Source organism: Tachyglossus aculeatus, chromosome 15 (genome assembly GCF_015852505.1).
Source record: "Tachyglossus aculeatus isolate mTacAcu1 chromosome 15, mTacAcu1.pri, whole genome shotgun sequence".
Taxonomy (NCBI): Eukaryota; Metazoa; Chordata; class Mammalia; order Monotremata; family Tachyglossidae; genus Tachyglossus; species Tachyglossus aculeatus.
Genome location: NC_052080.1, coordinates 26,623,611 through 26,640,721, shown reverse-complemented (window position 1 = coordinate 26,640,721; position 17,111 = coordinate 26,623,611). Strand labels below are relative to the sequence as shown.

Here is a 17,111-nt window from a genome sequence, read left to right as displayed (position 1 = left end):
TCACTTGTATCTACCCCAGGGCTTAGAACGGTGGTTCGCACATAGTGAGAAGAACCATATTACCAAGTCCAGTGCTACGATGGCATCTGAAGCACTTATTAGGTGCGAAGCACTGTTCTAAGCACATTTGTTAAGCTATTATTATTATTAATAATAATTAATAATGATGGTATTTGTTAAGTGCTTATTATGTGCCAAGCACTGTGCTAAGCGCTGGGGAGGTTACAAGGTGATCAGGTTGTCCCACGGGGGGCTCACAGTTTTAATCCCCATTTTACAGATGAGGCAGCTGAGCCCCAGAGAAGTTTTCGACAGTGAGCCCACTGTTGGGTAGGGATTGTCTCTATATGTTGCCAACTTGTACTTCCCAAGTGCTTAGTACAGTGCTCTGCACACAGTAAGCGCTCAATAAATACGATTGATTGATTGACTTGACACAGCTGACAGTTGGTGGAGCCGGGATTTGAACCCATGACCTCTGACTCCAAAGCCTGGGCTCTTTCCACTGAGCCACACTGTATTAGGTGCGAAACACTGTTCTAGGTACATTTGTTAAGCGCTTACAATGTGCCAAGCACTGAGGTAATAATAATGATGGCATTTATTAAGCACTTATTAGGTGCAAAGCACTATTCTAAGCGCTGGGGAGGATACAAGGTGATCAGGTTGTCGCACAGGGGGCTCACAGTCTTCTTCCCCACTTTACAAATGAGGTCACTGAGGTTCAGAGTAGTTAAGTGACTTGCCCAAGGTCACACAGCAGACATGTGGCGGAGCTGGGATTTGAACCCATGGCCTCGGACTCCCAAGCCCGGGCTCTTGCCGTAGGGCCACGCTGCTTCTCCAGCGTGTAGTTCCAAGGTAATTAGGTTGTCCCACGTGGGGCTCACAGTCTTCACCCCCATTTTACAGATGAGGTAACAGGCACAGAGAAGTGAAGTGACTCGCTCAAAGTCACACAGCGGACAAGTGGCAGGGCCGGGATTAGAACCCACGACCTCTGGCTCCCGAGCCCGGGCTCTTTTTGGTAAGCCACACTGCTTCTCCATCGCCCACCTCAGTCTAGGGGGGCCCCTTCACCTCAAAACCCACCTTCAGCCTAGGGGACCCATCAGCGCTTAGAACAGTGTTTTGCACATAGTAAGCGCTTAATAAATGCCATTATCATCATCATCATTCAATTTAAGTTCCTCCTTAGCCTAAGAAACCCTTTTTTGACCCCTCCCAACCCCACGCCTGTGGGACCTCTTCACCCCAGCACTCAGCCTCCCCTCAGCCCAGGATCTCCCTCAGGCTCTGAGGATTTAAAACCTCAGCCCTATCACCCCTTTCCAACCTGCAGATCTTCCTAGCCTAGAGAATCAATCAGTCAATAAATCAGTGGTATTTACTGAGCACTTAAAGAGTGCAAAATCCGGTGCTGAGTGCTTGGGAGAGAACAGAAGCAAGACACTCAGCCTGCCCTCAGACTTCACAATCTTAAAAAGGGGCACAGACAAAAACCATTTACAAGCAGGGTATGTAGGATGTAACAAAAGAGTTGAAACTCACCGTGATGAAATGGCAGAATAAATGAAGGTTCACATGAAAATCCAAATTAAAACAAATTTATACTGAGGAGAAGTAATAGGATTAAATATATAAGTGCTAAGGGGTGGTGGTTTGATGCAATTAGAGTGCGGTGAATTATTCAAGAGAGGCTTCCTGAAGGAAGGGGAATTTCAGGAGGGCTTGGAAGATGGGAAGAGATTGAGCTGTGGTCAGGAAGACTAGGAGGTGGGAGGCCACTTTGGGCCTGGGGTTGGTGAGAGTGAGGGGAGGCAAGCAAGAGGCAGGCGAGGTACGCAGTCAGAAGGTGAGCTGCTGGAAAAATGGGAAAAATAGTGTTATCACCAGTGGCTCAATGGGAATGTAGGGGCTAGTGGGTAGATGGTTTGATTTTTTTGTTACCTGTTCCGATATTATAGTTGGTGAGTTTGTTTTCTCGTGATAGTAAATGAATAATGAAAAAGAAAATATGTTCCAAAAACAATGCAACTGCATGATTAAATTTTCACCTCTTGGAGAAATGAGGTATGATGTTGGGAGGGTGGGGTGGCTGGGAAGCGAAGCTGCATCCCACCTTGATAGATGCATATGTGCTGGCTTGACCTCTCGGTACAGTCTTGGCAGTTGAGACCAAAAAGATACTCTGATTATCAAGGGACGTATCCCTCTGCGGTTCCTCGGATAGTGTGGAACTAGTCGCATAAGAAACAGGGAGTCAAAAAAATATCAACACCTTAGCTGGTGCAGAAAGCCCTTCTGTTTTCCCAAGTGTTGACGCTGGTTATCCCTGTTTATCGGGACAGTAATCCCTTCACAGGGCACCCATTTTGCCCTGCTGGGGTTCTAGGGGAAAGAGTGCGGCTCTGGAAACTGGCAAACCCGGGTTCTACTGCTGGCTGTGGAATCAAGGGAGTGACCGTTAGGGCCGTGCCGGCAGTGGGGAAGGTTTCTCACCCAAGAACCACCCCGTGGGGTCCGCGGGGTAGAAGGGCCCAGTGTGAATCCTGAAAAGTCACTGGCTAACAGGTGGGGTGAAGACCAAGACGACGGCGCCGGCCCAGCTCCCCACTGTGGCCCACCACCCTGGGAGGGGTGGTCAGGGGTCATCAAAGACTGGGCCCCGGCAGCAGGGCCTTTCCCACACTGGGAATATCTAGGCTCCAGTCCAGCGAGAAGCCACACCCGCAGCTTGGTTCTGTTTCCTGGGGGTAGCAGAGGCATGTAGAAGGGAGTGTCCCCTCCTGCTCTCCCTTCCCCAAATCCCCAGGCTGTCAGAGCACAGGGAAGCGCCCAGGCGGTCACTGGAGAGGCCTCACGCATCGACCCCTCTCTCCGGCACCACAAAGACAGCGTCGAGGAGCCCAGGGGTCTTCTCCATGGACGGAGGGTCAGCCGGATGCATGGAGAGCGCGCAAGTCACTCCAGGCTCCTCAGGAGAGAGAAGGCCCTCGAGAGGGCATTTCCCAGTGGGCCATTCCCACTGCTCACCTAGACTGTGGAGGCCGTCTGTCCTGCCCACCAGGCAAACCCCCACATCCCACAACACTGCCGTAGGGAACTTCCACCTATCAGAAGCCAAAAGACTACAAAGCAACCCCGTGGGCTACGGAAACGCGCTCTGGGAGCCCGAGACAACCAACGATACCACGTTGGCTGGTAGTGAAGAAGGGAGCGGGTCTGGACAAGGCACTGAGTGTTGGGCGGGGGGTGTTCTGGACAGCAGACAGTTGTCACGGGTTACAGTGTAGGCCCAAGTCCCGGAGGGAGGGAGGGCCATTCACAGAGCAGCCCAGAACACCGACAAGAGGATGTGGTTATGCCATGTGAGTACCAAGAAACAAACAAGCACACTTTGCTTTTTACCCTTTTCGGACAAGAACTCCCCGTGGTCCAGTTTTTGGGGGGTCTGGGCTGGGGGGAGAGGGGTTGGGGGGGTGCAGTGTTACTTCCCTGCAGGAGGGCTGCTCTTGTTATAGAGGAGGAAGTCGGATAGGTCATGCCAGACGTTGCTGTCGTCGTACAGGTAGGTCATGGAGGACTGGAGGGACGGCTGGAGGGTGGTCCGGTGGTACTCAAACAGCCAGAGCACAAGCCCCCACACCACAGCCGCAAACAGGGGGAAGGGGTCGCGCTTGGGCTCCGGGATGTAGCCCTGGTCCACGGCCAGCCGGGACAACCCGAACAGGACGCGTGACAGTAGGTACATGTTTATCTGCCAAGAGGAGAAAGCAGAGAGAGCCCTCAGAGAAGTCCACGCTGCCTGGGATCCTCCCCACTCCCGTTTCACTTGGGGACTTGCTGGGCGCCAACGCCGTTCCTGATACGGGGCTAAACACACAGTCTCTCTGTTGCCGTGGCTCACGGTCAGAGGGTGGGAGAGCTGGAGGGTCAGGGTCTTATCCCCCCACCCTTTCAGGTGCGGAAACTGAGAAGCGGAGGCCCGAGGTCATAGAGTGGGCTGGCGGCAAAACTACAGAAGCAGCGGGGCCAAGTGGAAAGAGCACAGGCTTGAACGTCAGGGGACCTGGGTTCTAAAACCCAGCTCTGCCATTTGCCTGCTGCCTGACCGCGGGGCAAGTCACTTCACTCTCCTGAGCCTCAGTTTCCTCAACCGCAAAATGGGGAGTAAACATCCATTCTCCTTAGGCTGAGCCCCATGTGGTCCAGGGACGTGTATCTACAGAGAAGCAGTGTGGCCTAGTGGATACAGCACGGCGCCGGGAGTCAGAAGGACCTGGGTTCTAATCCCCGCTCCGCCAGGTGTCTGCTGACCTCCTGCTTGCCAAATCCAACGGCTCATACTCTGTCCTAATCCTCCTCGACCTCTCAGCTGCCTTTGACACTGTGGACCACCCCCTTCTCCTCAACACGTTATCTGACCTTGGCTTCACAGACTCCGTCCTCTCCTGGTTCTCCTCTTATCTCTCCGGTCGTTCTTTCTCAGTCTCTTTTGCAGGCTCCTCCTCCCCCTCCCATCCTCTTACTGTGGGAGTTCCCCAAGGTTCAGTGCTTGGTCCCCTTCTGTTCTCAATCTACACTCACTCCCTTGGTGACCTCATTCGCTCCCACGGCTTCAACTATCACCTCTACGCTGATGACACCCAGATCTACATCTCTGCCCCTGCTCTCTCCCCCTCCCTCCAGGCTCGCATCTCCTCCTGCCTTCAGGACATCTCCATCTGGATGTCCGCCCGCCACCTAAAGCTCAACATGTCGAAGACTGAGCTCCTTGTCTTCCCTCCCAAACCTTGTCCTCTCCCTGACTTTCCCATCTCTGTTGACGGCACTACCATCCTTCCCGTCTCACAAGCCCGCAACCTTGGTGTCATCCTCGACTCCGCTCTCTCATTCACGCCTCACATCCAAGCCGTCACCAAAACCTGCCGGTCTCAGCTCCGCAACATTGCCAAGATCCGCCCTTTCCTCTCCATCCAAACCGCTACCCTGCTAATTCAAGCTCTCATCCTATCCCGTCTGGACTACTGCACTAGCCTTCTCTCTGATCTCCCATCCTCGTGTCTCTCTCCACTTCAATCCATACTTCATGCTGCTGCCCGGATTATCTTTGTCCAGAAACGCTCTGGACATATCACTCCCCTCCTCAAAAACCTCCAATGGCTACCGATCAATCTGCGCATCAGGCAGAAACTCCTCACCCTGGGCTTCAAGGCTCTCCATCACCTCGCCCCCTCCTACCTCACCTCCCTTCTCTCCTTCTACTGCCCAGCCCGCACCCTCCGCTCCTCCACCACTAATCTCCTCACTGTACCTCGCTCTCGCCTGTCCCGCCATCGACCCCTGGCCCACGTCATCCCCCGGGCCTGGAATGCCCTCCCTCTGCCCATCCGCCAAGCTAGCTCTCTTCCTCCCTTCAAGGCCCTGCTGAGAGCTCACCTCCTCCAGGAGGCCTTCCCAGATTGAGCCCCTTCTTTCCTCTCCCCCTCGTCCCCCTCTCCATCCCCCCGCCTTACCGCCTTCCCCTCCCCACAGCACCTGTATATATGTATATATGGTTGTACATATTTATTACTCTGTTTATTTATTTATTTATTTATTTTACTTGTACATTTCTATCCTACTTATTTTATTTTGTTGGTATGTTTGGTTCTGTTCTCTGTCTCCCCCTTTTAGACTGTGAGCCCACTATCGGGTAGGGACTGTCTCTATGTGATGCCAATTTGTACTTCCCAAGCGCTTAGTACAGTGCTCTGCACATAGTAAGCGCTCAATAAATACGATTGATTGATTGATTGATTGATTGCTGTGTGACCTAGGCCGAGTCACTTCACTTCTCTGTACCTCGGTCACCTCGTCCGCAAAATGGGGATTAAGACTTGTGAACCCCATGTGGGACACTCCGATTTACTCGTATCCACCCCAGCGCTTAGAACGGCCCCTGGCACTTCGTAAGCACTTAGCAAATATCACAATTATTATTCCCATTATTATGACCCCAGGGCTTAGAACAGGACTTGACACACCCCACCTCTCCTGCCCGGCCCTCAGCTGGACTGGCCCATCTGGGAGACCACTCCGCGGCAGGAAGGGGCCCTTGCCTCCGGAGGTGAGATCACGGACCGCTCACCTGACTGTTGATATTGTTGTTTGCTCCAAACACCAGCCAGCCCCCGACACAAGCTGCCAGGAAAGAGTGCAGCTGGGACTTCTGCCCCTGCATCCGAGACTGCAGGGCGCACAGCCCCTTGTACGTGAACACGAAGCACGCCAGGTTCCGGGAGTGTGTGTACGTGGCCTGGGCGATGGCTTTGAGCTTCTCGCGCAGGCTGCGGAGAGAGGACACGCCGTCACATCGGTTCTCTCGGGATCGGTTCACCGAGAGCCCAGAACAGGTCACCCTGGGGCCCAAACTGTGGTGCGGCTGTTACGCGTGAGTGAACCTGACACTGGAGCCGGGAACTCCAGCTCAGATTCTGGAGCTGCTGGCCTCGCCCCCGGCTGGGACCCGGAGCGACCGGTCCGGCGGACCGGGTTTCCAACATCCCTTTCCTGCTGCCATCCTAGGAAGCTGGGGGCAGACAGGGGGCTGTCAGTTGGACAAGGCTGCTCACAAGGAAGACTGCTTCCCCAGGACGGGGGTCGGCTTACGCTCTTATCGCCAAGCACTTGCCAGGACTCACACAGTGCAGTCCAAGAACACGTGCCCACAGATCAGCCACGCATGCCCGTACGTCACCCACCTACAGGTCACCCACGTGTATCCACCCCACCTCCACAAAGGCAGTTCCCTGACCCAGCCCCATCTGACATTTTGGGCCGACACCTGCAGATCCCCGTGAGTAAGGCCGTGTAAACGGTGCGTGCTCCTCACACTCTGCCATGTAAGTGGCTCTCCGTTATCTGGAGGTGACCTATCCACTTGGCGGATTATCCTTTATAGATTTGGGTGCTCTGATTAGCTCGGACTCTACACTTTCCCAGCTTTTCCATTAGATCACAGGCTGCCTGAGGATCTTCCAGAAGCCCAAGCGGATGCCCAGTTTATCGTGAGGACTGACCCTTCACCTCACCCCGAGCGCTCCCCAGGGTCTCCGGCTTTCACCGACTTGGCGTTGCCAGCGGAGATCAGAGCTGCTTCTCGATAGAGCGGAGGCTGTTTGTGGGCAGGAACGGTTTCCTTCTTGGGGTGGTATTTTCTCAAGCACCCACTGGGCACTCAATAAATTCCAGCGTGCTAATTTGGACTTGGCCGGCCTGCTGGCGGCTGCAACATCACCTGGCCCCACCCCTGCTGTTCTCGATCACTGCCGACACCGTCGGCGCTGGGCAGCCCCTTCCCTCCCGGACTCCAAGTTACGGTTGTGGCCAGGCTACCACGCCCGCCCACCCGCCCTACCACGAGGAAAATGAGAGACGGGCCGCAGGTACCTTCCACTCCTGAAGAGGAACGTCATCACCAACGCGTGAGGAGCTCTGATTTTGGCCCCGTAGCTAGGAGAAAAAAAAAATACATTACTGAAAACAGAAAGAGTTTTTTCTAGAGCTGACCTCTGGCTGTGCAGCTGAAGAGGTGAAGAACTCGTCGTGATGGGCATCTCATCATGGCCAGGCTGCTTTGTACTCCAGCTGTTCACCTCTGACTTCACTGAACACTCACTTAGGCTTCCCACCTCCCTCTCGGACCAGAGATGTCAGGATTTCCAAGTGAAAGAAAGTCCTATACGGCAAGATCTCTTGCCTCTTGATATGTTCTATAATGAAGAATAGGACAGCAAGGGACACCGGGCCTGTGTCCCAACTGCAGACAGGACCGAGGGTTCCGAGCTGGTGGCCGCAGCCCCACTCGCACACACAGGGGGATGGCAGAGAAAAATATCCGAATCACATCAAATAAGCGGCGACTCGAGAGAACACAGAGAACTGGTATAAAATGAGAAAGCAGAGACTTGGGGAACATTTACCAATAAGAGGGCATTTGTGAGATACGAAATTGTGGCCTATCGTACCGCTGGCTCCCCTTTCCTCTCACCCATTCCAGACCGACCTCACACAGAGGTACTAGGGAGTGCCATTAAGCCAAATCTTCCCGGCAGACTTGGAATCCAAGTTCATTCATTCAGTCGTATTTATTGAGCGCTTACTGTGTGCAGAGCACTGGACTAAGCGCTTGGGAAGTACAAGTTGGCAACATACCGAACCCGGTCCTTTCGTTTCTGCTGACCCGGTCGTTGCACTGATTTTGCCCCAGGCCACCAATGTCCCTGGCTGACTTTCAAGCCAAGCGGCAGGCAGGTCAATACAGTGCAGGAGGGAGTACAGCCAGATGTTCCATTAGTGGCTGAAGCTCACCTTGCCTGATCTCCCAATTACAAACAAACCAAGGTTCAGGACAACCAGCTCTCGCCTCCCATCCGCCTCGAGCCCTGGCCCTGCTTCGGGAGGGCCCGATGAGGCGGTGGCCAGGGAGGTATGAGGGATGGGGGGCATCTAGCAGCTCTCCCGCAGGTGATTAAAGTGCAAGACTGGACCAGCGGCTGACCTTAAGGACCACGACCTACAGGGGCTGAAAGGACAGTCCTTGAGGGGGTATCTACCAGTCCACTAGATTTTAAGCTCCATCAGGGCAGGGATCATGTCTGTCGACTCAATTTTAGTGTACTCTCCCAAGTGCTAGGAACGCACTCTGCACACAGGAAGCTAAGCACTCAGTAAATACCATTTATCGGTTCTAGTGGTGCCACTAATCCCCGCAAACGTTATCAAAATCAAACATCATCCAACCTCGGCTTCACTGACACTGTCCTCTCCTGGTTCTCCTCCTATCTCTCTAGCCGCTCATTCCCAATCTCTTTCACGGGGTCCTCTTCTGCCTCCCACCCCTAACTGTGGGTGTCTCTTACGGTTCCGTTCTGGGTCCCCTTCTACTCTTCAATCTACCCCCACTCCCCTGGAGAACTCATTTGCTCCCGTGGCTTCAACTACCACACCTACGCCACACCTACGCAGAGGATTCCCAAATCTCTATGTCCAGACCCGATCTCTCTCCCTCTCTGCAATAGTGCATTTCCTCCTGCCTTCAATACATCTTTACTCGGATGTCCTATCTTCACCTCAAACTTAACATGTCCGAAACAGAACTCATCTTCCCACCCAAACCCTGTCCTTCCCCTGGATTTCCCATCACTGTAGACGGCACCACCAACCTTCCTGTCTCACGAGCCCATAACCTTGGCATTATCCTCTCTCTCATTCAACCCACGCATTCAATCCACTGCAAAATCCTTTCGGGTTGACCTTCGTAACTTCGCTAAAATCCGCCCTTTTCTCTCCATCCAAACCCCCACCACATTAATTCAAGCACTTATCCTATCCCGCCTTGATTATTGTATCAGCCTCCTTACTGACCTCCCTGCCTCCTGTCTCCCCTCGCTCCGATCCAAATTTCACTCTGCTGCCCGGGGCCTTTTCTACAAACACATTCAGTCCATCTTTCCCCACTCCTCAAGACCCTCCAGTGGTCGCCCATCCATCTCCACATCAAACAGACACTCCTTACCATTGGCTTTAAAGCACTCAATAACTTTGCCCCCTCCTACCTCATCTCACTACTCTCCCCGCTTCAAAGCCTTAATGAAAGCACATCTCCTTCAAGTGGCCTTCCCTAAGCCCTCTTTTCCTTTTTTTCCACTCCCTTCTGCGTCACTCTGACTTGCTCCCTTTATTCTTCCCCCTTCTCAGTCCCGCAGCACTAATTTATGGTTATTAATGTCCCCACAATTTATTGTTATAAATAACAATTTATTGTTATAAAACTCCCCACAATTTATTGTTATTAATATAAGTCTCCTCCTATAGAATGTACGCTCATTGTTCACAGGAAATATCATAATAATAATAATGGCATTTATTAAGCGCTTACTTTGTGCAAACCACTGTTCTATGAGCTGGAGAGGTTACGAGGTGATCAGGTTGTCCCATGGGGGGCTCACGGTCTTCATCCCCATTTTACGGATGAGGTACCGAGGCACAGAGAAGTGAAGTGACTTGCCCAAAGTCACACAGGGATTTGAACCCATGACCTCTGACTCCAAAGCCCGGGCTCTTTCCACTGAGCCGCGCTGCTTCTCTTGCGGTACGGTGTATGCCTGTTACACTGTACTTTCCCAAGCTCTTAGTACAGTGACCTGCACACAGCAGGCGCTCAATACAATTGATTGCAGCAGCACGTATGTGTGCATGTATGAGCATGTCTCAGTGTGTGTGTATGTATGGAGGTGCACCTGGAAATGGGTTGTGCGCACAGTAATAATAATAACTATGGTATTTGCTAAGCATTATGTGCCAAGCACTATAATTGACCCTGGGATAGATGCAAGGTAATCATTTTCTTACGGGCCTCCCTCCCGCTCTGAGTAAGAAGGAGAACAGGTATTGAAACCCCACTTTTCAGGTGAGGGAACCGAGATCCAGAGAAGTTAAGTAACTCGCCCAAGGACACACAGCAGGTAAGTTGCAGAGCCGACCTTAGAACCCAGGTCCTTTGACCCCCACGCCCAGGCTCTTTCCGTGTCTGTGAGCAATGAGACTTCAACTCCCCACCCAGAAGAGCCAGTTCCTGGATCGGTCGGCGAAAGAATGGGAAGCAGCAGGGCCTAGAAGAGAAAGCACGAGTCTGGGAGTCAGGAGGACCTGGGTTCTAATTCCGCCACTTCCCTGCTGTGGGACCTTGGCCAAGTCACTTCACCTCAGTTACCTCACCTGTAAAATAGGGGCTGACACTGTGAGCCCTGCGAGGCACCGGGACTGTATCCAACCCGATTTGCTTGCATCCACCCCAGCGCTTAGTACAGTGCCTGGCACATTCATTCAGTCGTATTTATTGAGCGCTTACTGTGTGCAACGCACTGTATTAAGCGCTCGGGAAAGTACAGTACAGCAATAAAGAGAGGCAATCCCTGCCCACAACTGGCTCATAGGAAGTACTTAACAAATAGCACAATTATTATTATCATCTACCACGGCGCTTAAAACAGCGCTGAGAAACAGGATGGCGTAGTGGCCAGAGGCCGGGCCTGGGAGACAGAAGGGCCTGGGTTCTAATCCCGCCTCCTCCACGTGTCTGCTGTGGGACCTCAGCCAAGTCACTTCACTGGGCCTCAGTTCCCTCATCTGTAAAATGGGGATTGACGTTGTGCGTCCCAGGTGGGGCCGGGCCTGTGTCCAACCCGATTTGCTCGCATCCACCCCAGCGCTTAGTACAGTGCCTGGTGCAGAGTAAATGCTTAACGCTTAAGAGAAGCAGTGTGGCACAGTGGAAAGAGCACGGGCTTGGGAGTCAGAGGTCATGGGTTCTAATTCCGGCTCCGCCACTTGTTGGCTGCGTGACTTTGGGCAAGTCACTTAACTTCTCTGTGCCTCAGTTACCTTATTGGCAAAATGGCAGCGTGGCTTATTGGAAAGAACACAGGCTTGGGAGTTAGAGGTCAGGGGTTCTAATCCCAGCTCCACCGCTTCTCAGCTGTGTGACTTTGGGCAAGTCACTTAACTTCTCTGGACCTCAGTTCCCTCATCTGTAAAATGGGGATTGAGACTGTGAGCCCCACGTGGGACAATCTGATGACCTTGTATCCCCCCCACCGCTTAGAACAGTGCTTGGCACACAGTAGGCGCTTAACAAATACCAGCATTATTATTAAAACGGGGATGAAGACTGTGAGCCCCACGTGGGACCACCTGATCTGCCCATTGTCAGCTGGGTGACTTTGGGCAAGTCACTTCACTTCTCTAGAGAAGCAGCGTGGCTCAGTGGAAAGAGCATGGGCTCTGGAGTCAGAGGTCATGGGTTCGAATCCCAGCTCCGCCACATGTCTGCTGTGTGACCTTGGGAAAGTCACTTAACTTCTCTGAGCCTCAGTGACCTCATCTGTAAAATGGGGATTAAGATTGTGAGCCCCACGTGGGACAATTTGATCACCTTGTATTCCCCCCAGCGCTTAGAACAGTGCTTTGCACATAGTAAGCGCTTAACAAATCCCATCATTATTATTATTCTCTGGGCCTTCATCTGTAAAATGGGGATGAGGACTGTGAGCCCCCCGTGGGACAACCTGATCGCCTTGTAACCTCTCTAGTGCTTAGAATGGTGCTTGGCACATAGTAAGCGCTTAATAAATGCCATTCTATTGAATCTACCCTAGTGCTTTAGAACAGTGCTTGGCACATGGTAAGCGCTTAACAAATACCAGCATTATTATTAAAATGGGGATGAAGACTGTGAGCCCCCCGTGGGACAACCTGATCGCCTTGTCACCTCCCCAGTGCTTAGAACGGTGCTTGGCACATAGTAAGCGCTTAATAAATGCCATCATTATTATTGAATCTACCCCGGCGCTTTAGAACAGAGATTGGCACATGGTAAGCGCTTAACGAATACCAGCATTATTATTAAAATGGGGATGAAAAGTGAGCCTGCTGTTGGGTAGGGACCATCTCTATATGTTGCCAACTTGTACTTCCCAAGCACTTAGCACAGTAAGCGCTCAATAAATACGATTGAATGAATGAATGAGCCTCACGTGGGACAACCTGATCTGCCCACAGTCAGCTGGGTGACCTTGGGCAGGTCACTTCCCTTCTCTGGGCAGGGCATGGTGACTGCTGTGTTTCAGGGCACTGTACTGGCCACAGCCCCCCTGTACACAGAACCTCACATGCAAGCAAATACATACGCTCACATACAGACACACACATCATTCATTCATTCATTCAATCGTATTTATTGAGCACTTACTGTGTGCACAGCACTGTACTAAGCGCTTGGGAAGTACAAGTTGGCAACATATAGAGACGGTCCCTACCCAACAGTGGGGTCACAGTCTAGAAGTATTCACTGAGCGCTTACTGTGTGCACAGCACTGTACTAAGCGCTTGGCAAGTACAAGTCGGCAACATATAGAGACGGTCCCTACCCAACAGCGGGCTCACTCTTCATCCCCATTTTAATAATAATGCTGGTGTTTGTTAAGCGCTTACCATGTGCCAAGCACTGTTCTAAAACGCTGGGGTAGACACAATAATAATGATGGCATTTATTAAGCACTTACTATGTGCCAAGCACCGTTCTAAGCGCTGGGGAGGTTACAGGGCGATCAGGTTGTCCCACGGGGGGCCCACAGCCTTCATCCCCATTTTACAGATGAAGGCCCAGAGAAGTGAAGTGACTTGCCCAAAGTCACCCAGCAGACAATGGGCAGATCACGTTGTCCCATGTGAGGCTCACAGTCTTCATCTCCATTTTAATAATAATGCTGGCATTTGTTAAGCGCGTACCATGTGCCAAGCACCATTCTAAAACGCTGGGGTAGACTCAAGGGGGAGACAGAAAACAAAACAAAACATATTAACAAAATAAATAGAATAAATATGTACAAATAAATAAATATTCATATATTTATTTATTTACATCCCCATTTGTAAAATGGGGATGAAGACCTCCTCCAGGAGGCCATCCCAGACTGAGCCCCCTCCTTCCTCTCCTCCTCCTCCGCCTCTCCATCCCCCCACCTTACCTCCTTCCCTTCCCCACAGCACCTATATAGATGTATATATGTTTGTACGTATTTATTACTCTATTTATTTTACTTGTACATATTCTATTTATTTTATTTTGTTAATATGTTTTGTTTTGTTGTCTGTCTCCCCCTTCTAGACTGTGAGCCCACTGTTGGGTAGGGACCGTCTGTATATGTTGCCAACTTGGACTTCCCAAGTGCTTAGTACAGTGCTCTGCACACAGTAAGCGCTCAATAAGTACGACTGAATGAATGAATGAATAGACTGTGAGCCCCTCGTGGGACAACCTGATCGCCTGTAACCCTCCTAGTGCTTAGAACGGTGCTTGGCACATAGTAGGCCCTTAATAAATGTCATCGTTATTATTACTGTGCCTACCCTTGGCACATAGTAAGCGCTTAATCAATCAATCAATCACATTTATTGAGCGCTTACTGTGTGCAGAGCACTGTACTAAGCGCTTGGGAAGTCCAAGTTGGCAACATATAGAGACGGTCCCTACCCAACAGTGGGCTCACAGTCTAGAAGGGGGAGATGGACAACAAAACAAAACACATTCACAAAATAAAATAAATATAATAAATATGTACAAATAAAATAAATAAATTTTTATATATTTATTTATTTACATCCCAATCTGTAAAGTGGGGATGAAGACTGTGGGCCCCCCGTGGAACAACCTAATCGCCTTGTAACCCCCCTGGCGCTTAGAACGGTGCTTGGCACATAGTAGACTGTGCCCACTGTTGGGTAGGGACCGTCTCTATACGGTGCCAACTTGTACTTCCCAAGCGCTTAATCCAGTGCTCTTCTCACAGTAAGCGCTCAATAAATACGATTGATTGATTGATTGACAGTATTCATTCATTCACTCAATCGTATTTACTGAGCGCTTACTGTGTGCAGAGCACTGGACTAAGCGCTTGGGAAGTCCAAGTTGGCAACATACAGAGACGGTCCCTACCCACCAACGGGCTCACAGTCTAGAGGACTCATCTTTGTTCACAACCTTCTGCACCTTAGTGTATAGTGCATTTTTATCTATAGGTCCAGCATTAACGTACAGAGGCTGCGGCTCCTCTATTGAAACTGCAGGCAATTTGACATCACCGCAGCCCAACCTCTCATCCCCAACTGATCCAAACCCCTCTTGAACCTCTATTCCCTAGCCGCACGTCTTCCTGGGGTATTGGCTCTAAATAATATCATTTGACTCGACTTTTCTCCGCAAAAAAACCCTGCTCAGTGGCTTTCCCCTAATAGTAGGCCCTTAATAAATGCCACCGTTATTATTACTGTGTCTACCCTTGGCACATAGTGAGCGCTTAATAAATGCCGTCATATTGAGTCTTTAGAACAGTGCTTGGCACATGGTGAGCGCTTAGCAAATGCCAGCCTTATAGGAAGGGCTTGGCAAGCACGGCGGTTATTGGGGTGAGGATTGTTAGGATGGGTGGTGCCCTGCCCTCCCTTGCCCGGCCGCCCTCTGCTCACACCAATCCGTTCCGGAAGCCTTTGAGAAGGGCCAGGGCGGCCTGGTATCGCCGTTTCCTCAGCAGGACGTTGACGGCGAACAGCAGGGTCTGCAGATGCCCCCTGGCCGCCATGGCAACGGGGCACAAGAGGGCACAGCCGGGTACCACCCGGCAGGCCAGGCCGGGCGTAAGGCCCACTGGGCCGCCCTCCCAGCGCCGGCCCCCATTGGGCCCCTCGCCCGTCACTCCGGCGCCCACGGCCAATAGGAGGCGAGAGCCCACCGCACGGGCGGGAACCGCCCTATCATTGGCCGACGCGCGGACGGAGGGCGGGCCCCGCGCCCCGGCCTCAGCCAATCGCAGCGGACGCCCGCAGCGGCGGACGGATTGGCAGATTGGCAGGTGCCTAAGGGCCGCCCCTCTGGTCATTCATTCACTCATCCATCCATCCAATCCTATTTATTGAGCGCTTACTGTAGTGGGTACACCAGCCATCCATATTTATTAATAATAACATCATTCATCCATCCAATCGTATTTATTGAGCGCTTACTGAAGTGGGTACACCAGCCATCCATATTTATTAATAATAACGTCATTCATTCATCCATCCAATCATATTTATTGAGCGCTTACTGTACTGTGTACACCATCCATCCATATTTATTAATAATAACATCATTCATCCATCCAATCGTATTTATTGAGCGCTTACTGTACTGGGTACACCATCCATCCATATTTATTAATAATAACGTCATTCATCCATCCATCCAATCGTATTTATTGAGCGCTTACTGTACTGGGTACACCAGCCATCCATATTTATTAATAATAACGTCATTCATCCATCCATCCAATCGTATTTATTGAGCGCTTACTGTACTGGGTACACCAGCCATCCATATTTATTAATAATAATGTCATTCATTCATCCATCCATCCATTCAATCGTATTTATTGAGCGCTTACTGCACTGTGTACACCATCCATACATATTTATTAATAATAATAATGTCATTCATTCATCCATCCACTCATTCAATCATATTTATTGAGAGCTTACTGTACTGTGTACGCCATCCATCCATATTTATTAATAATAATGTCATTCATCCATCCATCCATATTTATTTTTAATATTACTCATTCATTCATCCATATTATTAATAGTAATAACTCATTCGTCCATATTTATTAATAATAATAATAATGTTGGTATTTGTTAAGCACTTACTATGGGCCAAGCACTGTTCTAAGCACTGGGGGGGGTTGATACAAGGTAATCAGGGTTGTCCCACATAATAATAATGATGGAATTTATTAAGCGCTTACTATGTGCAAAGCACTGTTCTAAGCGCTGGGGAGGTTACAAGGTGATCAGGTTGTCCCTTGTGGGGCTCACGGTCTTAATCCCCATTTTACAGATGAGGGAACTGAGGCCCAGAGAAGTGAAGTGACTTGCCCAAACCCCATGCTCGCCCCCGGTCCACCATCTGATGGAGAGGCAGAGGGAGGCAGACCGGGGCGGCTAGGCCTCATTTTCGGGTGGACCACAACTCCAACTCTCTCCCCTCGCCAATGGCCTGACGGGGACTCTGACAGATGCGCCTCATTTTGGGAAGTCCCCGTGGCTACCAAGCCAAGGTTCCCCACCCCCCTCCCTCGCCAACAGCCCGACGGGGGCCTCGACTGATGCCTCTCTTTTTTGGAAGTCCTCCGTGGCCACCGGGCCAACGTTTCCCCCCAGGGGACCAGTCAGATCCAGATGGCTAAGCCTCTTTCTTGGATGAAGGTCCCCGTGGCGACCGGGCCGGAGGCCCCGTTGGCCCACCGCTCCGTCGCCGGCCCTGCCAGTCCTGCCAGTCCTCTGGGCCACGGGGTTGGGAAATAAATCAATTTAGAAATGACCCGGCCTGGCTTCTCATTCATCTATCAGCGCTTAGAACGGGGCTTGGCACAGAGTAAGCCCTTAACAGATACCATCATTGTTATTAGCGGGGTTGGGAAATAAATCAATTTAGAAATGACCCGGCCCGGCCTCTTGTTCGCCTTTCA

At 51.2% G+C, this 17,111-nt stretch overlaps 1 protein-coding gene across 1 annotated transcript; it reads right to left on the bottom strand.

Annotated features, from left to right (window-relative positions):
* Positions 1-1,591: 1,591 nt before the first annotated feature.
* Positions 1,592-15,249, bottom strand: PXMP4 (peroxisomal membrane protein 4). The gene is made up of 4 exons (XM_038757401.1): positions 15,073-15,249; positions 7,435-7,497; positions 6,134-6,332; positions 1,592-3,760 (listed from the first exon to the last, which is right to left on the bottom strand). Exons 1-4 carry the CDS (start codon positions 15,183-15,185, stop codon positions 3,491-3,493), a joined length of 645 nt encoding a protein of 214 aa, XP_038613329.1. The 5' UTR covers positions 15,186-15,249; the 3' UTR covers positions 1,592-3,490.
* Between the last annotated feature and the right edge of the window lie 1,862 nt (positions 15,250-17,111).

Coding starts and splice junctions, on each gene's coding strand:
- PXMP4 (XM_038757401.1), bottom strand. CDS start 15,185: ATGGCGGCCAGGGGGCATCTGCAGACCCTGCTGTTCGCCGTCAACGTC. Junction 7,498..15,072: donor GGCTTCCGGAACGGATTGGT/GTGAGCAGAGGG, acceptor TTTTTCTCCTAG/CTACGGGGCCAAAATCAGAG. Junction 6,333..7,434: donor TTCCTCTTCAGGAGTGGAAG/GTACCTGCGGCC, acceptor CTCTCTCCGCAG/CCTGCGCGAGAAGCTCAAAG.